The sequence below is a fragment of the Panthera pardus genome, unplaced genomic scaffold (genome assembly GCF_024362965.1).
Source record: "Panthera pardus isolate Hobbes unplaced genomic scaffold, ASM2436296v1 HiC_scaffold_22, whole genome shotgun sequence".
NCBI classification, from domain to species: Eukaryota; Metazoa; Chordata; class Mammalia; order Carnivora; family Felidae; genus Panthera; species Panthera pardus.
This window is the reverse complement of record NW_026526788.1, coordinates 72,089,173-72,112,744: the sequence shown is the minus strand read 5'-3', so window position 1 is coordinate 72,112,744 and position 23,572 is coordinate 72,089,173. Positions and strand designations below refer to the sequence as shown.

Here is a 23,572-nt window from a genome sequence, read left to right as displayed (position 1 = left end):
GACAACCCAGTCACCACGCTTTGATGATAAGCAGCACTGAGAACGCTGCGTAAGTGTGGTCTCTAATCTGCCCAGCTGCCTTGCGGGGGGACAAGGCAGCCCATGGGCTCCAAGGCAGCCCATGGAGCAATGAGCCCAGGGATGGCCCAGCTCCTGCATGGGGGAGGTGGGGGTCAACCGGGTCTTGCTAACTCGAAAACCTGGTTTCCGTCATTTTTTTCCAAATGATTGTCTTTCGTGACAAGAATACAATGTTCTCACACTGTTCAGCCTTACTGCCTTTAGTTCCAGACAAGCAGAATGATAATTCCGGCCAGCCTCTGAATCTAGACACTCTTCATGGCTCAGTAACTAAGACAGCATCAATTTTAAAGACAGTTTTAGCAGACAGTGAGGACATAATGTCCGTCAGAACCCCCTAGCATCATTTAAAGAAAAATCTACTCAGGTAATACATGCTCATTAAGCTCTTACTTTATCTAATTTCCTTTTGAGCACTCATTGCTTATTACAGGGAGCTTTCTCTGTGACAGCTTACTGATGACAAGAGTTGTTTCTACAGGTAGGAGAAAAATCCTCTTGTACCACACTGGTTTGTTCTGTTGTTGTTGTTGTTGTTGTTGTTGTTGTTGTTAACTCAATCATTCACTCAGGGCGCATTTATTGAGCATAGTCTGTTTGGCCTCGAGGGTCTCGATGTGTGAGTCATGTGCCTGTCACCCAGTAGCTCCCGCTTAACCTGGTCGTACTCCATAAGTCCCTGCCAAACTGTCATTCCTCAACCCTCACCTACCCCAAGGCAGCAGAAATCAGGGACCTGGCTGTGTACCTCACGGGAGATGAATTCTTTGCTGTCACAGAGTGACAGCGAGCTCTAAATAATCCATGGTTATGTCACCAGGTTGGGGTCACCCAGGTGTTTGCCTTCCTACCTTCCCCCTGCCCTGTGGCCGTGTCATTAATCAGAGGAAAACCTCCATCTTGTGAATAGCGTCATGACCACAGCACTGGTAAAAATGGTGGATGAGAGATGTGGAGGCCTTCTCGGAAGTGCTGAAGTCGGGATGGGTGGGAAGGCCCTAGAGGTCAGCTGCTGGCAGCTGAGAGGAGCCCCAAACGATCCCCTCTGCTGCTTTGTGAGGCTTGTTCCTCTTCAAAGGGGACCCTCCTGTTCTGCCCAGCAGCCATTTCACATACTAAGCCCGTGAAGTTCACAGGCAAGCAAACTGGCTTTCTCCTCGAGCCCACCTAAAGCCAACCACACAGATTTTACGATCTCTTTCTTTTTTAACTCCAAAGGAAAGGGTTGCTTCCATTTCATACAGCTCTTTTTGCAAACAGTTTTATCCACTGAGCAAAGAATGGGAAAGGGGAGACCTCAGTGTTCCCGGGGGGCTACCCTCTCATCCAGACCAATATGTTTTTGGGGTCCCAAGGGCATCCTATGCTGACCAGCCTGCTGGCCCCATAAGCTGAGGCTGTTACCTCTCTGTCCTTGCCGTCCACAGGAGACAAGGTTTCTGTTAGTCATGCACAGTTTGCACTTGACAGAAGTACCCACGGTCCGTGACCCAGAGCAGTCTCATTTCTGTGTGAGGAAATCTGCCCCCTCGTTTGCGGGGGAGCTATAGTGTATGACTCGCGCCTGGGTCTCATAGCCCGGCTTGGAGCCCTGCTCCGCCCAGGAGACCCCAGATCCCCACTCAGGCATCACCCCAAGTTAGGTATCCCACAGTCACATTGGCATTTACATTTCTATGGGGTATTTCCAACTCAGTGAATGGGAAATCGCTCTGTAATTTCCAAAAGCAATTAATTAGGCAGAAAATTTTGCATCCAAGAAAAACAAGAATTGAAAAGAACCATCAGTGTGAAAAGTTGCACACCAGGCTGGAGTTGGGCCTCCCCCCCGCCTCTTTCCCAGTGGTTGTCAGTGTTGTTGGTGAGTGAGGTGGACCTAGGCGGGCGTCCTGGTTCTGCTAGGGCATGGGCAGCTGGTATCTATGCCAACGAATCAGCAGTTGGGGGTGCCTGCCCCCCAACACAGCAAACACTCAGTAAGTATGTCCCTTGCTCTTTCCGTAAGTTGTTATCATAGAGGACCAAAAAAAGGGAAAAAAAAAAAAGCTGGAAACCCAGATATAACATTCCCTTCCCCCCAGTAGCATGCAGAGACCTTTAAAGTAGGACTGGTGGGTGGAGGGGGGTAGATTCTTACTGGTTTACACTTGTATGCACCCACGGCATTGAGCGGCATGTGGAAATGCCAAGGCGAGGCCGTATTGCCAAGCTTTCCGCATCACCGTCTTTCCAGTGTGGCACCGTCAGGGAAAAGCACGGGGGCAGAGGCGGGGGTGGACTGAGTCCAGAGGTGTTTGGAGCGTGTGTCATCCCAAGAACGTTCCTGTCCAGAATAGACAATTATTGACATACAAAGATACGCAGTGAGACACGGGCGGAGGTGGCCACGAGACTGTTGGGCCTCAAGTGCTAGATTCACTATTGTTGCAATTGAATAGGCAGTGGGGGGACCCCTGGCAGCCTCCAGGGGCACGTGCTACTTCACCCAGAGTCACTGTGGATAAAGGGTTCTTAGAGGTGCTTGCGTCTGAGTCAGTGATGTGAGCGATCCAGCAAAGGGCAGTGACTGACTCAGTGCCACTGAGACCGATCCCTCCTGTCCCCTGGGTGGTTCTGTGCTGTGAATCATCCTGTCAGCCCATTAGGAAGCAAGCCACGACTGGGGGCAGAGTGGCTCGTTATTCGGGAACCCAGAATCTGCAGAGCCGGGGACAGGATGACAGGAATGTGTGGATGGCGGTGACGGTGATGAAGGTGATGACGAGGAGGGCAGCATTTGTGTGGCATTTGCCGTGTCCCGAACACCGTGCTGAGCGCTTCGCCGCAGCCCCCGAAACGGGGCTGTCGCCATCCCCTGCCCCCTCGTCACAGATGAGGAGTTCACACAGTGGTGTCCCTGGAACGAAAGCCCAGAGGGGGCCGCCTGCTTCTGTCACATCCTGTGTGCCCCTTGCAAACCGCTCACATACTTTTCCAAAGACGCTCCGTGAGTGTGGAGTCGAGTTATTCCATTTAAAACAAAAATTTTAAACAAGAGACCTTGGCGTCTTGTCAGGAGAGGCCTTACGTGCCCCTCACCAGACATTTTTCACTTCTCGTTAAAACAGTGGTTTTCGTGGGGCGCCTGGGTGACTCAGTCAGTTAAGTGTCTGACTTTGGCTCAGGTCATGATCTCACGGTTCATGGGTTTGAGCCCCGCGTCAGGCTCTGTGCTGACAGCTCTGAGCTTGGAACCTGCTTCAGATTCTGTGTCTCCCTCTCTCCCTGCCCCTCCCCTGCTTGCTCACGCTCTCTCTCTCTCTCTCTCTCTCTCTTTTCTCTCTCTCAAAAATGACTAAATATTTTAAAATTTTAAAAAATAACAGTGGTTTTCAAACTTTTTGGTTTCAGGGCTCCTTTACACTCTTAAAATGACTGAGACTCCCAGGGGGTTTTGTATGCGTGGGATAAAATCTCTTGACACTATATTGAGAATCAAAGGTGAAGAAAGGTTTACATATTTATTACTTCATTTAAAAATGACACGAAGAAAAAAAAATAACACCAAGAAGCCCTGTTCCCTGTTACCATAAATAACAGAACAGATTTTTATTAAAAAAAAATCACTGTATTTCCAAAACAAAACAACTTAGGGAGAAGTATGGCCCTGTTTTACACTTTTACCATCTAGTGTCTGGCCTCAGGACACCTGGAGCCTTATACCTTCTATCTGCTCAGGCATTCACTCTTTTGCGGCATCCCACGTCATGGGGCTTCTGGAAGAACAGGGCACTCTCGTGAGAACACGGGAGAGAGAAAGGAAAATAAGAACTTAGTATGGGAAGGAAAATAGCTTTGACCTCACGGACCCTAAAAGGCTCTCTGAGATTGCCAGGTTCCCTAGACCTCATACTGACAGCTGCCACAACAGAAGGACCAGAATAATCTTGGGCTAGATGGGTGTGTGTGTGTGTGTGTGTGCGCGCACGCACATTCCTGCCGCACCCTTGAACTAAGACACCCTGAGTGTGTGACAGCCCGTGCCCAGCCCATTCACCTCCAGCAGGTCAGCATGGTGAGGCTGGGCCGGGTAGGAGCCGGTGCCAGAGGTCTTGAAGAACGGCTACAGCATGGCTGAGAGCTTCCGGTCAGCCGTCACTCTGGGGCCGTGTGGCAGGCTGGTGCACCGGGCCCAGCTTGGTTTCTTGCTCCGAGAGATGCCCTTCTGACAGGCAGCACCTTCACGGACAGCCCTTCCTTCTCCGTTCTGGCATGCCAAAGGGGTTCAGTGTCACGTTCGGCTCAGGCAGGCAGAACTCTGGGCAGAATCTGTCTGTGTCCGGAAAGACTCACTGGCACTTTTCCCCTAGGTAAGAGCTCGTATCACAGGTAAACTTCTGCTCCTTGGAATGCTGGGTGGGGTGGTACACCTTGATGTGAGCCATCTCAGGGGATCATTTGCCATGGTGAGAGCTAATGGATTATAATGACATTGGACCAGGGGTAACCCTTAGAGTTGCAAATGTCAGGAACCTGGAGGTCGGAGGTTTTTTTGGTGAGCACTCAGCGGTTGAAATTCCTGCTGGAGAATTAGCTGGTTCCATCTGACAGCTTTGAACTTCTTAGGCTGGACGTCTGGGGGAGAGGGAATGCCCTCTCTCCAAGAATATTCATTCCAGCAAAGGAGCTTGACACTGCTAGAAACCTTTCTAGAAAACCTTTCTCTGGAAATAGACAAAAGCCAATGGGAAATAACCTCTTCCTCGTCCCAGGTTCAGAAACCCAAGTTAAAACATTTTTAGCTAAAAATAAGGTATATGGCTTGAAAAAGTGTGCTTCTTGCTTTGCATACTGGCCAGTGGTTGGTTCATTCACTGGCTCTGCAGGACTGGAGTGCCACATGCTTTGAGGGACCCAGAGGATCAGACGCGAGTGAGCCATCAGAACAGAGTGAACCCTCCCAGGAGAGGGAGGAGAGCTGGACTCAGGAACTTCTCCCAGGTACCCCCGCTCTGTAGCAGTGGTTCTCCAGCGTGAGCCTGCTTTGGGATCAGCTTCTGATTCCTGACGTCTGGGGTGGGGCTTGATATTTTGCACTTCTAGAACATTCCCAGTGGTACTGCCTGAGTCCGCACTTGGAGAGGCACAAGAATGTGGACCAAGTGACATTGGCGGAGGTGTCTTACCCTGCTTTCAAAGGGGTCTACGCAGCTGGGGGTGAGAAGGAGCTGCACAGCCAGGTCGGACTTGTTGGGCACTGATGAGGGTCAGAGAGGATAGTACCCTGTGGCTGGGCTGTGGGCTGTCAGCCCCACGGTGGCAGCAGCAGGGCGAAGACAACGCTTCAGAGTTTCTGTGCCACACTGACGTCAGGCTCTCCTCGGAAGGCTGTGGGGATCCGGTGTGAAAGGCTCTGACACCGGCCTGAGTATTAGCTCCTCAGAAACCAAGGACAGTGAGAAACGGCTACCACGCGTCCAGTAAGTCACTGCCTGAGCAGCCCCTCTGCCAGGGGACAGTGGCCTCCTTTGCACAGAGGATGTAGACGGTTCCTTATTCATAGGCCGAGCTTGGCCTGCGATTGGAATTCATTGGGCGGAGTGATGGCTGCAAATGCAAAATAAAACAGAGGGCTTCAAGGTAATCGCTTGGAAAGGAATCCTCCTTCCAAACTGACCTTTGGAGCAATCTTTGACCCGAACTGTTCAAATGAAGACAGCTAACACGCTGTGCTCTGTGTTGCTCTTGCCACGTTTTCCAGGTGGAAGCATCTGTGGTTGCGACGAGTGTGGATGGGCAGTGCCCGTGATGGGGTTGTAATGTGCATTACTCAGATACACACGCATGCTTCCGATTCAGAGTGCTGTGGTTCCACGGGCCGAGGTGTCCTTGAAGCTTGGCCTGTACAGTGCACGGTGACGTCTCAGCCCTAGCTCACTGCCGATCGTAAGAGAGGGAAAGTGATGGTACAGGTGGCGGGAGGCCAGATGCCATATCCCGAAGGAGCCCTTTGTCTGTCTTTGACCCTATCCCCCCATGGCCACCACCTCACACACGGTGTCTTGCACTGGAGGTATTCAGTGGTCCCTGGAAGGATGAAGCCCTGTGCCAGCTTGTGCTTGGGACTGGACAATGAAGCCGAAGAGGAGCATCTTTGCCGCGGGTACCTGGTTGCCGACGCACCCTTGGGAGTCTACCCCGAAAGCCCCAGGCGCGGGGCTCCCTGGGCTGCTCCCCAGCATCCCCAGGCTCAGAGAAGGCAGAAGCGGTGTTTTCCGGGTATACAAGAGGTGCCACCAAATATCGTCCACAGGATTCTGGGAGACTGTCCTCTTGAGGGAGCTAGGCTAAGTGTTCCTTGGCCACATGGGGCGCGTGTGATGGCCTCAGGTGGCTTCCGAACCCAGTCGAAGTCCTATTTGCGTGCAGAGTCTGGCCCTCACTGGCTGAGGATCCTGATCATCTCCTGGATTCCTCTATACCTGCCCTTTCATGTAAAGGAGGAGAGACATGTGTCCCATTACCTGCTCCTAGGCCTGTGGTGGGAGAGAAAGAGGCAACATTGCAAAGCGCCTTGAGAGTCATAACAGTAACATTCCTATTTAGCCCTTTTCTGTGCCAGGAAGTGGGTTCCAGGCCTTAATCCTTCTCGCAGCCCTGTGGAGGAGACGCTGTTAGTGTCTCTGCCTTTTCTACACGGGGAGATGCAGAGATGAAGCACAGCAGCAGGGGCAGTGGAGATTTGAACGCACGGTCTGACGTCAGGGCTCCTGTTCCTTCCCACTATGCCCACACACAAGCTCTGGGGAGGCTCCACACACGGGTCTGCTTTTCCGGGAGAGGCACCCAAGGAGATGGTCCCAGCCAGGCCAGCCCCTACCAGGCGCCTTCTGTCTCCGGCCTCAGGAATGTTCTTTGAGGTCAGGAAAAGGCTGGTTGGGAGTGCTCTTAACTTCTCCCTGTGGGCCTGGGAAGCCCCAGTTTTTGTACCCCTCATTTCCTGATTTCAGTGGTACCCTCTGGGGTGACTGTATACACAGCCTGGGGAGGAAGGTGCTCAGTGAGGGAAGTCCTGCAATGAGGGATTTCTCTACAGAGCTGTGGCGTGGGATTGCATTTAGCCCTGCTGAACAGTAACAACAGATATTATTTTTTTATGTTTTTAAACTGCAAGCATTATTAAACAAAAAGAATGCCCACTAATTCTGTCATTACACTTTATTGGACCTAGTAAATAACACTTATATCCATTTAAATCAGATTTCAGCTGTTCAAGCATGCGCAATTCACATCAAAATGGCGGCAGAAGTCCAAGAACTAAAATTTAAAAATTGAACATTCATTCCTCTATCAGTGTTGTGGGGGTGAGTATGAGTTTAAGAATCTGTGGTTTTCTTTTCAAAATTTGGTTCTAACTCTTACCAGCTCCATGACTTTAGCCGATTGCTGACCTTTCTGGATCCCAGTGCCCTCCACTGTAAAATAAGGCTAACCCCGGGTGGTCAGGCTATTGTGTGTTAAATGATGCAGGCCTCTGAAGCATCGCAACAGTGACTGGGTCTAAGTGAATGCAGTCGTTGTCAATACCGTGTCTGGGGCAGTTAGACATGGGCCGCTGTTTCTCCTCTCCTCCTCTGTGCCGAACACCAAGACATCATGATGAAGATCAGTCTATAGGTGATTGGAGCCACGGTGTGTGGCACTTGGGATTCATTCATTCCTTCATTCATTCACTCATTCAGGAAATATTTACCAGACGTTTACTTGGTGCCAGACGTCAAGCCAATCCTGGGCGCTCATCTTCTTATGGTGGAGACAGGACTATTAACAAGGTGAAGACATAAACTAGGAAATGTAGGAGAGAACATGTGGGCGGGAAGGCCAAAGTGGACGCCCTCCTTGGGGCTCAGAGCCAGTGAGGCAAAGCTGGGGGGGAAGCTCCCCCCTGAGAGCACTGTGAGTGGGTCACAAGAAGCCCTAAGGCCACCTGGTTGGATAGAGTGGTTGAGGGGACAGTTTACTAGAAAATAACTTATGTGGACCATGGAAATCAGCTCCATGACCCTAAAGAATAAAGGGAGAAATGTTCTTTGAAATTCAGCTGAGAGCTTTAGGGAAATTGGAGCTGGGAGTATGGGGGAGGGGCGGCTGTTGACCAGAGGATATGCAAAGTGAGAATGGATTACTAAAGGGAGTTTAGATTTTCTGAAAAAGGGAGAATTAACCTCTGATGGCAATGGAATAAGTGATATATTCTTTTGACGCGTAACACCGCAATTCCCTGTCTCCTGAGCATTGCCCCATCCAGGAAGGAAGATATTAGGGACTAGTTGTTTGCAGAGCTCAAAGTCTCTGTTGACCTTAAAACAACTTGCCTGGAAGAAAAACGACCTAGTGTATATTTACTATTGAACATAATTTTCCTTAGGAAGTCTGCAACCCTATTAAAGATTAATAGGGAATCTTATTTTCATATGTTTCTGCTTAAAGTCTGTTTGTGCAAGTGTAGGCTGTGAGCCATTCAGACATCCATTTACCTTCTTTCCCCACCCCCTCCCAGGGCAGGCAGAAGTTAGGCTCCTTTAATGTGCGGAAGGTGAATTAACATTCTGCTGAGCAGAGCTTGGAGCTTGGGGCTCAGGTACCACAGAGGTATTTAGTGCTTGTCCTCTGGGGGCAAGGGCAAGGGGAGGAATTTTACAAATTATTAAAGTCAAGAGAGCACGTGTAATTTCAATTTTTCATCTTCTGGGAACCCCCCAAAGAAGCGAGGTTTGACTGAAGGAGGCCAGACGGCATTTGGGATAATTTCTAGAATTTACCTGTGTTTCTCTAAAGTAATTAGAGTTCAGTTTCTCTGGCTATAAACATCGCCACGCGACACTTCTTTCTGAGCGTACAGACGGCACCCCTTTACGTTTATACAGGCCTGATGCTAGCCAGCTCGGTAGAGGGGCACATATGGGGACCACGTGTAGTGACCTGTAGAATTGCTCTGACCTGTTTCCGTGAGTGTGACTCCATTGGCCTATAAAACACATTTCTCTGCTAGAGGATGTGGAAGACTCATAGGAGACATCTCTCTTGGGTCTTAATGGTAGGAATGAGCGTGATGTTAATCATGAGTGTATCGAGTATGTGTAGACCTCAAACAGGTCGATTTGACCTCAGGACAAAGCATCTTATATGGCGAGTCATTAGCAGATGAATTATAAGAAAAATGTCAGGGTGGCTGTCCCTACCTTAGGGCTTCATAGAGGTCTCAGGATCATGTGACCCTCTGGGCTGGTCCAGAGCAGAACAGAAAACACAGCACAGATGAGTCCTCTTCTCGTAGTGTTGAAGGACTTACTGTCATTTAACTGGAGTAAATGAAGCTTCAGGGAAGTTAAGGTACTCACCCCAAACGCCATGTTTAGCAAGTGGCTGCATTGAAATCGGGTCCTGGTCCATTTTCAAAGTCTATATTCAAAATCTCTACTGTGCACTGACATTTAGTAGTGTTTTCGTTTTCTGTCGCTGTTGTGGCAGATTACCACAAACCTGGTGGCTTTCACACAGATTTATTCTCTTCCCTTTCCAGACATCAGCAGCCCTGCACAGGTCTCACTGGGCTGAAATCAAAGTGCCCTCTGGACTGAGCTCCTTTTGGAGGCTCTAGGGGTGAATCCGTTTCCTTGACTTTTTCCCACTCCTTGGCTCTTGGCCCCTGCCCCGTCTTCAAAATCAGCAAAAGCTGGTCTAGTCTTTTGCACATGGGGTCCGACCTCCTCATCTGCCTTCCTCCTCCACTTTTAAAGATCTTATGATTACACTGAGCCCACCTGGATGATGCAGGACATTCTGCTCACCTCAGGATCTAAAACTATAATCATGTGCAAAAAGGCCCTCGCACAATGTCAGGTAACCTATTCCGTGGTTCCAGGGACTACAGTGGAGTATAGACATCTTATTCTGCCTATGGTAGGTTTCCTTATGAGGTATGTTTTTAATTTTTGATAAATCAGGAATCGTAGAACTAGTTTTTCCCGAATCGTTGCTAGAAAGCACAGAGCCAAATATGTAGCTTTTAGCTTGCCAAGTGTGTGTGTGCATTTTGTCCTGGCTGTACCACTGCTTCTGTCTTATCTTTAAGTGGCCCCAAACATCCTCACTCATTTTTACGTGTATTCTGTTGCATCAAAGCTACATCTAAATGCATCTCAGAATTCTTTCTGAAGTGAGAGAGTGGGCATAAATAATTAAGTGAAATCATAGTGGGTGACCTTTGCTGCCCCAGGATTCCTGAGCAGTTGGCTTGGAGCTTCTTAGGTTCCAGGATAAACGTGAGGCAACTTTTGTACTTCACTCCTAAAGGTGGAGGTGCCTGCAGAATTTTACAAAGCAAATTCATACCACGTTGGTCTGGGGCTTTAAGGCACGGTCCTATGGGTGAAACGTTGGCGGAACATCTAGATTTCGGTGCCCAAGGAGAAACCTGGTGGCCAAAGTCACAAAACTGATCACTAAAGTTGCCCTGCAGCCATACAAAAGACTTATTGGATAAGATTGTCTCTTAAAAGAGTTTTAGCATATTTGTCACAGATGGCTATTGGGTATCTGAAAGCTTTATGATAGTTTAATCATCCAGAAAACCTCCAGTTTCTTTTCTCCCTCGATTTCTTCCTGTAGAAACAAACACGGCCAAAGCTAAGTTTTCTGCACCAAAGGACGTGTTGTGGCATGGATAATACAAAACAACTTTATTTGACTTGGGGATGCAGCATGGGACTGTTTGAGGAGTTTCAGCGTCCTACTGTGACTTACGGCCTGCTTTTAGTATGACCATTAGTGTGTGCCTTGGAGAGATTGGTGAGGGCGGTCAGGGAGGGGTGCTGGCCAGAAGACAGCTCTGGGGTATCCCATCCGAGGCTGCCAAGAGCCCCTTCACCGTCGGAGTGGACTCCCTTGTCAACTGCCATAGCTTGCTTTTCAAATTTGCCACGTAGAGGTTAGCTGTCAAGCTCTGTCAGCCACTCTGCAGATGTTGATCGACAGCTGTCAGTGTTCATGCAGGGTGGCTTCGTGAAGGATGCCGAGATCGATCAGATGGTGACCCGACTTCCTTCAGGGGGCTGCTGCTGCTTGATGTCATCAGAGAGGCTAAGGATACATTGCACCTCTGTCCTGAAGCCTGCTTGCCCTGAGTCCCCACCCTGGAGAGACACCCCAAGCAGGACATAGGGACCAGAGCCATGTGTGTCTTCACCTGCATCTCCCGAAGTCCTTCCTTGGTAGGTCAGGCTTTGCCACAGCACTGTGGATCATGCCCAGAGGGCGATGTCCCTCTCCTTCTGTGACCCTGATGCTGGGCCCAGAGCTACCAAGGTAGTGGATAAGCAGTTGTGATCAGGGTTCTCCAGTACGAGTGAGGAGGGAGAAGGGTGTTTGTTCAATGGGTTATAGCCTCCAAGTATCAGGATGAAGCCGACCAGGGATTTGGGAGCGACAGGCATTGATCTCTACTTGGCCACAAGGGCCATCTTGTCCCAGGAAACAGCATCAGACAAGGCTTCTTGGACCTCACAGTACTCTTCTCGAAAAATGTGGGATTGCAGTTTGGCTGAGTCGATGAGAAGTGCGTTAAATGGCTGAGGCTTTGATCATCCCACCAGGAGTGGGAGCCCACATGAAAGGGCTGAGAAACTCAAGATGTGCAGAGCTTTGAGTATTTGTGCCTAGGTATGTGAACCCGCCCCAGGGCTTTTGCTCCGGAGTGGCCACACTCACTCCCAGGCCTGGGGAAGACTGGCTTTCTGAAGGGTGGCCTGACTACGCCCCTCCCCAGCTCCACAGACTGCCCCCCGGAGAACATGCTGGGCTTTTGCTCTAAGAGGCCTGTGTGCACACCACAAAGTGGGGAACAGCAAGGCAAGAAAACACCTCTGCAAAATGTCTTGAATATAGACTCTGATTTGCTGGAGGATGTTTTCCAGATGTTCTCCAGTAGGCTGCTGGGGGAAGAAGGGCTAAGGTAATTTTCTAAAAACAGAAAGAGAAAAATCTGTTTTGTGTCACTGTACCAGAAAATCACCATTCCAGAACTCTTGCTTTGTCTTCCCGGCTCTAATATTAGCAGCATGTTTTTCAAATTATTCTTATTCTGCGTAAGAGATTAACGGCATTAAGAAACTTACTGATATTTAGTTATTTAAAAATATGTCTTTTCCCCTAACCCCCAGGGGAATAAATAGCTTTTTTTCAAAATGACTTTTTTTCTATGAGCTCATAGGACCGCGGGGTATTAAGTAACACTGCAGGATTCCTGGCTTCAGACTTCTCAAATTTGTGTTGGTCAGAGTCGCCGCCTTCAGTTACCCAGATGTAGCCCGAGTCTGTGATACAGGGGCCAGTGGAAGACAGGCTAAGATGTGCATTTCTCAGTGTTGAGCTTGCTGTGGGTTGTTTTGCAGCAAGGGCTTAACGTTGGAATGGGCTAGGGATTGGGGAGCAAACAGATGAAGGGATGGGAAGTGAAAATGTATCAGGCAATGTGTATTCTGAGTTCCGGGTGAGGCGCTTTTATATAATTTATATAATTCGTTCTCCAAGCAGCCACCTAGAGCGACTGTGGATGGCATCCGCCCCATTTCCCAGGTGAAGAAATGGAGAGTTGGGGAAGTGAACTCATTTGTTTAGGTGTGAGATCCTGAAAGGTGGAGTTGGGGTTAGAAAGAGGTGCGTGTCCCTCTCAGGCCTGGCCTGCTTTGTTTCCTTTAACTTTGTTTCCTTTAATTGAGAAAACTTTCGGAGACTAAATGGCTTGCATTGAAAACCCAGACTTTAAAGCCCTGATGTTCACATTGGACTCAGAGAAAAATGCTAGTAATTTCTTCCACGAACAGATTAATAAAAGGATTCTGTCTCAAGGTTCTGGCTTTCTACAGGGGCAGTCAAAGGTCTGAAGTCCTGTGTGGGCAGTCCGCAAAGCCCCTTAATTAAGGGACGCCTAATTCATTGCTAGACTTACCACCCTCCTATGCAGGGTTCTGTCTGCATCCTTGGCCCCTGCTGTGCTCCCGAATGTCATTCAGAGTGTTCACCGAGGCTGTAAAGTCAGTGGAACATCATTAGGAAGAAGGCTCTGAAGAACAATCTGGTCAAATGATGGGAGGGGGAGAGCAATTATACACTTGATGACTTAAGTAAGATCCCTGGGAACTTCAGATCCAGCACCCTCTGCATTTTTCCCTTCCAAGGCTGTCACCTACCATCGGCCACTGCCCACCGTGTGACTCCTACCAAGAGCTTAACCCTTTTAGCCTTCAGCTCTCTTGAGTGCGAGATCAGGGGATCTACTAGAGAAATCTGGGTCTCTGTACTCAAAGGAAACCCAATGCCTAAGACACTAAAATCATGTGTAATGGAATCATGGATGAGAACAATAATAATGCTTTGAAAACAAGTGTTCTTTTCTTTCTTTTTCTGAGTATCTTGAAGTGTCCCATAGATTGTATGTCTGAAGTGGAAGGGTAACCCAAGAGCTAAGTAGTTCGGCAACGTCTGCAGGAGTTCTGGGTAGTTCAGATCAGAGCCTGGATCTCATTCAAAACCTCACAATTCCTCGTCCAGAGTTCAGTTCCACCAACCACGTGGCTTGTGTCCAAGAATGGGATTCATCCTGGGGGGAAAAAAAAGCATTCAAAAGAATGGGATGATCCAGGATGAGTTAAACTGGTCATCACTCGTATTTTTTTTTCCCACCTGTTTGCCATAACACCTTTTTCCTAAAAATGTTTCTGAAAAAGAAGGTAAATGATTCCACCCCCCCCCCCCCACTGTCAAAAGACCATATGCTGTTTGAGGAGATTCTCCAAGATTTTATCGTTATAATCATTTTTCTATTTCCAGTTAGCAGCGTGCTTCCTTTAGTATATTTCCTGCATAAACCACTGTTTTCTCTTCAGCAGATTTCCTAAGGCTAACTTGGCATTTGCCGGCGTTTTCCTCCTCTTTGAGGGTGGGAATTTTCTCTTTTGGAGTGAGATGCATTTCTACATTACTGCCTATTCATTTCCTTTTCATTTTCTCAGAGAAAAACAGTCAGGTTCATCACTGCTTGTAGTCATGGAGATTTCATGTCTCCAGAAGAAATCCAATTGTGGAATTTCTTTGTTAATCCCACACTGGACGTTTAAGCTTTTGTGTTTGGATCAGTGCAGCTGAGGCGGGGAAGGCACTGAAACAGGTTACAATGTGACTCTTAACCCAAGATGGGCAGGGGAAGCACGTTCAGCAAGGGCTGTCCTGGGACAGCTGGGGGATGGGAGCTGGCGGGTAGCAGGTGCTCAGACCGTAGTTGGCGACTGGACAGATGAAGATGTTAAGCTATAACCATTTGCAAGATGCTCGCATCCCGCCTGTCACCATCTTCCTTGTGGACCTGTCCTCCCCTGCATTCTCCCCACAGCACCACTGTGTGCTGAGTTACCTGCGCCTTGATTCTGCCCCTCCTTTCTACAGTCTAGAAAACCCACCTCTAGTAAAACCTGCCTCTAGTAAAACCTGCCTAGTAAAACCCGCCTCTCCGTGCATCCTCTTTTCTTCCTCTCCTTCAGGTCCTCAGATCTCCCCACTGGCTCTCCACTGGCTTCAGTCTCCTATTGGCCAATATCCTTTGGCCAGTGTCCCTCTTCCCCATTCCTGCTAGAATGGTTAAGGCACAGAGTAGGTCTCCAGCAAATCTTTGCTGAACACCTGAGCGACCCCGGAGTCTTCCTAATACGCAAACCTGATCACGTTACTTCTCTGTTTAAAAACCTTCAGTGGTTCCCACTGGTTTTAGGATAAAATCCAAACTCTTAGGTCATTCAAGGCTCTTCACATCCTTGCCAGCATCATCACCCATCACTCACCATTCCCCTCGTGTGGCTCAGCTATCCCAAGTGCACAGCTCACAATGATCTGGGTGATGGATGTGTTACATTTAGTAGTTGCAAATGATTTCCGGCTCTGGAGTCTGATACTGAGTGTGGTCGCGCTCCACCGCAGAGGTCTACAACCTGGAGGGAGTTACTTCACCTCTCTTTGCTTCCATTTCTTCATCTGTAAAATGGGCTGGTAGGATTACCTCCTAAGGTTGTTATATTAAACGTGTGCCTACATGTCAAGACCTTAAATCAATCTGGCAAGACAAACGTTCCATTGTCGTTACCCCGGGCGTACCATGAACGTGCTGACTTTGTCACGTGCCGCCCCCTCCTGCCTGGTATATCCCCTCCACCTTTGTTGGACGGAGTCATCCTGTGACTCTCAGTCCCAATGTCATGGCTTCTCTGAAACCAACATCTAGCTGTGTCGCGTCAAAAGCTTATTAACACGCAGCATCAGAATGTGTGCGGTCATATCGTGATTCTACTGCTCACTATTTGACTCTGGGCTAAACTTGCTAAGATGTGGTTCCCTCCTGAAATTTGGATAAGAAAACAACTGTCCCTACCTTATTAGAGTTGTTGGAAAAAATAAAAAGTGTGTAAAGACATACCTGACACTTAACGAAATACTTCATTCACGTCTGATATTATTTTTATTAGCGGCCTTTCTGTCATTTATCAAGAACTAGCCACTGTATTGTTATCATCTTTTTATTTGTCTCTCTTGGTGGGTTGACTTCAGAGACAGAGAGCTTACTGACTACACCGCAAGCACATGGCACATCTTTCAGGGACGGAACCATGGAACTGACAGGTCAGCTGCTTTGTCAGTACATGTAACCAACATGTGACTTTAAGAGATTTCAGAGGCTGGGGTGCCTGGGTGGCTCAGTCAGTTAAGTGTCTGACTTTGGCTCATGGTGATGATCTCATGGTTCGTGGGTTTGAGTCCTGCATTGGGCTCTATGCTGGCGGTGCAGATCCTGCTCGGAATTCTCTATCTGTCCCTCCCCTGCTCTCTCTCTCTCTCTCAAAATAAATAAACGTTTAAAAAATAGAGATTTCAGAGGATTGTGTCCCTTTGTAAGAGAAGATGTTAGGAAGGATTAAATAAATAAATAAACCTAAAAAAAGAGAGATTTCAGAGAACTGTGTCCATCCGTAAGAGAAGATGTTAGGAAGGAAGGGTGTTTGAGGGCCGACTGTTTTCTTTCTTTGGGAGGTACTAAAGACGAGATGAAAACTGGTCCTACACCGTTTCATTTGGCCCAAATGACTGGGGATGGAGAGGAAGCCGAACCAGGAGGGTCGGGACCTCACTCCCGAGACATGACGGGTGCTTTGTCAGGAGGATTGAACACTTCATAATGGTCCCAAACGGGGTTGTGCAGATACGTAGTAAACACCCGTTTCTCCAAGAACAACACAAAGCCCTCATTTGCGATCGCCACGGTGCAAATACTCCTACCGTGGTTACTCTCAAACTACCACCATGCTGTTAACCAACTCGCGAAATCCCTGAAAATACACCAGTTGGCCAGTAATGAGCTGGTTCCAGCACAACGCTGGATAAACTTCCTCTGACTTCAGTGTTTCTCTCGGTAAAATGCGAATCCCCTGAAGTTACCATCCTGTCTCCAAGTAGAGACATCAGTAGGAGGTGGGTCCACTGTGAAAAACAAAACCATGGAAATGTTAGTGTTTTGGCAGTGCTGCATGTGCTCAAAATTAGTTTGAAACTCTTTTCTGTCCACTGGCTGCGTTCCTCTTAGGACCAGGGATCTGTGCCGACAGTCTTCTCTCGTAAAGCAGCCTGTCCAGGGTTCTGCTCAGAGCAGTATATCTGGTTTTATCCTCCCAATCAGGGTTATACTCTCTGCAGCAGACTGACTCAATTAGCCCTTCATTCCAGAGTCCAATTGTGAGTCAATTCTGAGGTTGTTAAACAAAATGAATCTGGTGGCATTAGCCTCTCGCTGAAGGATAGTAATCCGCATCACGGCGCTGTTCGGTTAATAGGCTGCTTGAGAGACTACAGGAAACGGGGACTTGGAGACAGAGCGACCTTTCGTCCATCTCTGGGGGACAGGCCGGAAGCACGGGACTGCCAGGGAAAGAGAGCCGCTCAGGTTGTGTGCCGAACTGGAGCCCCAGCTGCCTGAACCACATTTGGCCTTTGCGGAGTTAGGAGCCCAGGAGCACTAGATCATTAACTTTCATGACCGGGAAAATTCTTCTGAAATTAACACTCAGTCCAAGCCGGATGCCATTGGAGCCAGTTGAGTAAGCCTGAGCCACCGTTAGGGATTTCCTCTGAAAAATAAATCCTTTAACCAGGCTACAGAAAATGGCCCGGTTTTATGCCCTTCAGTGTGTTCAATTAGAGTCTGAAAACACCAACTAGGCTTAGACGGTGGGAGATCCGGGCGCCCATACAGGCACGCATAAGCCTCATTTGGAGGATTTCGCCAAACCACTTAGCTTCAGCACCTGCCCCGGGGATTGGCGGTGATGGAACCAGGCACCTATACAGAGCGCACAGATCGGCACGGGTAGCGAGGCTCAGACACCCCTCTTTAAAAGGGGTCAAGGAGAGACCAGCCCCTCACAAACACCGTGCTGCCTTTGCAGTGGCAGTGAACTTAGAGGACTTGGTGGGCCTTCTAACTCTCTTCGAGTTAGAGTCGTAGTAAAGGGACACCTTAAAGGGCTTCCTGCGGACATTTTACAAACCTCTGATATCCACACATCCCTCCTCGCTCTGGCCCACGGATGCGAGGTTGTGTCTATCCTCAAGTATGCTGCGTAAATACAGTTTCTTGCGTGGAAAGAAGTAAAAGCAGCCCTGTGTGTGTGTTGGCTGCCGGCGTGGGGAAGCTGAAGTGAAAAAAGCTGAGACAGCCGTCCATTGTCTCCCATAATTGCTGGATAATTTAAGTTCTCTCGGAGCCCATTGTGTTCTTCACTCAGAAGCAGAGCTGTTGTCTGCTGAGATGACCTCAGAGGTGGCCCCGTCCTCATTCAGGATTTCTCCAACAATACCCTCTTCAGATTGAAAAACAGCCAGTTAGCCACAAACAGTCCTCTTCCTCGCCCGACCAGCGTGTCTGTTGTCCCTCTTCACCCCCTTGGGTCTCTGCAATGTCGCCACCGCTCAGGGCTTCCCAGGGGACTGTGTGGGTCCCTGGGGAGTCCCCAAACTGCAGATACGTACAGTAGTTGGTCAGTGGTCCCTCCATGCACCGCCTCCCACCAAAGGCCCAGTCACACAGTGACACCTCACCCAGAGCCAGCGTCCCTGTCCCTCCTTCTTTCCCCTCCAGTTCTGGAGAGACGAGCCCCTCCTCCGTGTCACTTGGCTGGAATAAATCTCTGTCCCCTGGGCTGTCGGATGAGAGATAACTTACAAGACAAATACACGTATTTTTAAAGCCAGCAGGAATTACGGGAGCAGATGGGCTGTAGGATCCTATTTTGATGCCAGGGACATGTTTCTGTATAAAGTAAATATTTTCCCAGTGTGGATCTCTGGTGAGTGTGTAGAGAAGCATATTTCCTAAAGATGCAAATAAGTCTGTCAGAAATAAATATTGAATGCAAACTTCAAAGCATCTAGATTTCTCCAGTTATAGGCCCTGAAGACTTCTCTGCAAATAAGCAGACACACAGGTAGGCAAGGGCCGGGTGAAGGCGGGGACAGCAAGGGGGGCAGGGGAGGTATATAAGAGAGAATGCTAACATCCTAAGAGTTCACATTTTATTTATTTATGTATTTTTTTTTTTTTTTGGTGTGGACAAAGGCTTGTCAACGAAGGAATAAAGTTACGTTTGTCCAGAAGCTAATGTAGGGTATTTCAAATCACACCCTTTTTGCCCTTTCTTCCCACTGTAGATCTCGCCTTGCGGATTTTTTTACCAACTGCCAACCGGAGTCAAGGTCTGCCAGCAGCTGCCTAAAGGAAAACTATGCTGACTGCCTCCTCGCCTACTCAGGGCTTATTGGTAAGATCGGGGAGAAGCGGGACGGGAGGAAAGTCTGGTTTACAAATACTCACAGACTCTTCCCGTTGTAGCCTGCCACTGTCTGTGAAAGGAAGAATCTCCTGGTCACCCTCTGTGCTGGGGCTTTGCTGTTAAGCCCCATAGGACTCACCTGTAAAAAAAAAAAAAATAAAGCAACTGAGGATCCTGGATATGCAAGGGCAGAGGCAGGAAGCAGGGAGTATCGCAGTGCAGGTGAACTATAGTATGAGCGCCTGACAAGCATCTCAGGTGGAGAACTGACCACACAGAACAACAGCAAGAAAGAAAGCGTGGCTGTGGAAAAGGGAAGCAAGTCAAACCAACTTAACTGCATTAGAGAACGTGGAAGTCATTCAGTCTGGGGACATAGAAAAGGCTGTTCCCCAGAAATGGCCCTTTGGAAATAAAACCCCTAACTAACTGGGGTCCTTCTCGCCATTGGTATTCTTGGTAATTCAGCTCCTGGTATGCAGGGAGTGATTTAGCCTAAAATTTCCCTCTGAGAACAGACATAGCGGAAACGGTGTTTTCTGCCTCTCAAGACCCAAGAAGAACCAGGTTCTGGGCATTCAGGGCAACAGCATAGTTAGGGTAGCAGTGAGTTAGAAGAGTCACAAGCGAGGCAAATTTGTGTCTGTGGATCAAGGGGTAGGCAGGAAGAAAGGCAGGTGTTCCGGATCCTGGGGCCTGAAGAAGCCTCGATGGCAGGCTCCGTCACGATTGACATTTGAGGACAAACGCGTAGTGAAGGCTGTGGAGGGGTGAGGAAAATCACAGTCGTCAGAAGTGTGATGGCTCAGCCATGGTGTGTGTTCCTGCCAGGATCGCACAAGTCACCAGGCGGGAAGAACTTCCCACCAAGAATGACAGCACAGACTACAGTTTTTGTCACCAGAGTGCCTTCAGCAAGAGCTTTTGAGAAAAACATCAGCGATGGTACTTAATGCAGGCATATTACAGGTGCCTGCACACCCATCCCAGGGTTTTTTGAAAGGATACCTGTGTTCTCTTGGGCAATGCCTTTCACCGGTGTTGTTTACAATTTTTGTGTACGTGTCCCAATGAGTGTATCTTCCTTGAGTCAGTATTCCAAATTCGCATTCACCCTTTCCTTTTCTTAAGTCTCTAGTAGGGGTTACTTACCAACTATGGAATTATAGGTTTAAGAACCAATGGAAGTAATTAAGGCATGCTCATTATAAAAAGTTAAAAAAATACAGAGAAACCCAAGGAGACAGTAGGAAGGATCTACAACTCTACTCCCAGACCTAATCACTATTAACACCCTAGTCTATATCCTTCCAGGTATACATGCTCATTAAATCCTCCATGAGTAGACAAGGCATGTTGCTGCCAGGCATTTCTGGCTTGGCAAACCATTACATGCCTGAGGTTGATGAAATACTCATCACGTAATGGAATGAAATGGTTGAGGCAACGCACTCTACAGACCAAAATTAACTTCCCTCTTGGGTCTGGATCTTTCCCTCTGCATTGGTTCTAACTTCTTTTAGGACAAAGCCTGTGCCCGCTTCTTCCATGTTGTCAGAGATCCACAATGGTGCCAGGCATTCAGTGGCTTCTTAGTACACATGTTTTAACCTCTTGGCTCAGTGTTTGGGGTGCCTTTTCCTTTCTCACTCAAAGTTAGGTGCTCACTGTCTGCTGTGGGTCAAAGTTCCCATCACAGAGTGTAATGGGAGATCACGTAGTTCAGATTGGTAAGGAACGTAGGGCAAAGAAGGTATGTCCTTGACCCAGAAGAGCTCACAAAGAAATTTTTCTTCTGTCTATGAACCGAATATGTCCTGTGGATCACTGACCACCTATTACTTCTTACATCCACAAAAATGTATAAAAACAGAAGGCTTCTTGGCATGAATAGGCATCGCCTGGTGCAAACCACCCAGAAGAAGACATTTGGGTTGTATTAAGTATAAATTCATTGTTTATTTGCTCCAGCACAGAACTCATCCGAAAAACCATGAACACAAGACGATGTAGGCAAGAGAGACCACCCAGCATTTCTTTGAGGTCTTTTGAGGACTATTGAGACAATACTCTAGAAGCCATCAGCTTAGAGAATTTCCGTTGTTTATTTCCAATTCCTTCACAATTTGGAAGACTTTATTTTACATCAGTTGAGAGTCTGGTGACCAGAGGCCTTGTTGTATATGTTCAGGATGTGTGGTAACCCAAAGGATAGCATCTGAGCTTCCCGTGTTGCTTTGAAGAAGCCATTTGCTTCCAAGGAAAGTGGATTCAAAGTCCTAAAAGGATTTTTAAGATATGTAAAACCAGTTCTATCTATTTATGAAGATTAATGACATTTTCGAGAAAATGCAAGGGATTTGGGAACTCATGCATTCTAAGTTAATTCTCTCCTACTCCATAACATCCATACCATTTGTGCAGAAAAAAAAAATACCGTAAGCACAGCTGAAGGAGTTCTGTTATAATTTTTTAAGTAAATGTGTAAATTATTTTATGTGCTCAAGATAAATTGCCAAGAAAACGCACTGCTTAACATAATTTCCCACTCAGCAAACACAATGTTTGTAATTATCCATGGTGCATCCACCACCAGAGGAACATTTGTTTTCTCTTTTAGGCTATGGAAAAGTCTGTATCCTCACACAAGAACAAGATGCCTTGTTTTTACTTTTTTAGGTACAGTCATGACCCCCAACTACATAGACTCCAGTAGCCTCAGTGTGGCCCCATGGTGTGACTGCAACAACAGTGGGAATGATCTGGAAGAGTGCTTCAAATTTTTGAACTTCTTCAAGGACAATACATGTCTCAGTGAGTTTAAAAAAAGAAAAAAGGAAGCAAACACAAGCGTGCTCTCCTCTCTGTGTTCAAGCCGTACCTTCATGTCTCTTGGGTCCGGCTCTTCTCTCTCTCTGTCTCTCTCACTCTCTCTCTTTCTGTCGCTTTTTTTCCTGATCTCTGATGGTGAATACAGCATCTCTTGGCCACACTACGCAACGCAGCAGGGAACAGAGCAAGTCAGTGCTGCTAAGTCTGTGAATCCAAAGGCCTAAGAGAGCAAGAGATTCAAACAACGGAGGGTACATTATGTCGGATAGAACACTCCTACCCACAGATCAAATTTTGATCTTGGCAACCAGCACAAAGTCTGTTCCAAAGGTTCTTAAAACCTGGGCACGATATACGATGTGAGAAGCTCAGACAAATTAGATGGGGGTAGGCCTCCAAGGGCTCTCGGAGAAAAATTAGAACGTTAACATCAATAGCCCCCTGGATGATCAGGATTGGCTCAGAGGAGAAGCAACAATTCTTGAGTGGGATAAGCTGGCGATGTGGCCAGGAGCCTCAGGATGTGTTATCTCGGGAGACACAGTTGAGCACTAAGGGGGCTCCTGCTTGGAAATAGTTTCGGCTCTGATTGCGGTGTCCTTCAGGCAGTTAGAAAACACGTTTCCCAAAGGGTGAGGGATAGAGAGAATTGTTCAGGTGTGAACAATGGGCATGCGTCGGACTGGGCCAGGTCTCCCTTTTACCCACTGAGATGTGCACACTGGAAGTGACAGTCCAGCTGAGATGCTTGAGTACCTCACTCACACGTTGTGGCAGCCACCTTTAATTTATTGGGAACCTTCGACTCACTCTGTAGGGAGTGCAATATATATATTACCTCATTTACTATAATCTGGGCAAGAGCCCTCGGAGATATGGGTATTATTGTCTCCATTTCACAGTTGAGTAAACAGCTGTTTATTCGTATAGACCATCCATGCAAAGATGGATCCGAAGCCCGAGTGCCTTTCTCTGCAGCCCCTGTCCCCCGTGGGGGGACTCATTTGCTTTTGCCTCATTCCTGATATTTAAGGGCCCATTGGCCAAGAACAACTGCCCGAACGTTGGGGACCAGGTGTAACTTCCTGGTGAGAGGCATTGGAACAAGTTTCTAGGAATTAAGGTTCAGCCACCCCTCTGAGAGCCGTGACAGTTCTCCAGGATGCTCTGCTATGCAATGACTGACGACCAAAGAATTAGCTACCAATTTACCATGTATATGGAAAAGCTTTTAAGTGTTATTTATTCTAAAACCTCTCTATTGTTTCCTTTGTTGAAAAGACAAATCTACACGATTTGCTTACTAGGTACTTTTAATAATGCGGCTATAACCAAATGTTTTGATCATCTTAAAACTAACACAAGCTTCTGGACACCGAAGTGAAATTGAAAATCACACACATATTCAGAAGTGCGGAGACATTTGTTAAGATGTTGGGTGTACCGCTGAATTGTACCTCGGATCTCTTGTTTGGTCTTGACTTAAAAAAAAAGAAATGTATGTATATATCCCTCTTTTCCACATCCTGCATAGTCTTCTGGCAGAATGCAAGTTTTAATGAAGATAAAGCAATGACAACATAGGTTAGTATGGGAGAAGATCATACTCACACCGGCTGGACAACTCCTCTTTCGTGGAGAAATTGAAGGTGTCCCTGCTTAATAATATTTTGGTGAAGGGGAGAATAGTCTGGCATCTTTTTGCTAATGACTTTTCAATAAAAATAAATACATTTGGTCTTCAATAGGGACCA

General features: G+C 47.8%; 1 protein-coding gene across 5 annotated transcripts in view; it reads left to right on the top strand.

The window, feature by feature from the left end:
- Positions 1–23,572, top strand: part of GFRA1 (GDNF family receptor alpha 1) — a 210,398-nt gene that overhangs the window by 155,452 nt on the left and 31,374 nt on the right. For all 5 annotated transcript variants that reach the window (XM_019459547.2, XM_019459550.2, XM_019459546.2 and 2 more), the window contains 2 exons: positions 18,865–18,974; positions 21,666–21,800. In XM_019459547.2, coding sequence (XP_019315092.1) covers positions 18,865–18,974; positions 21,666–21,800 — 245 coding nt within the window. The remainder of the gene's footprint in view (positions 1–18,864; positions 18,975–21,665; positions 21,801–23,572) is intronic.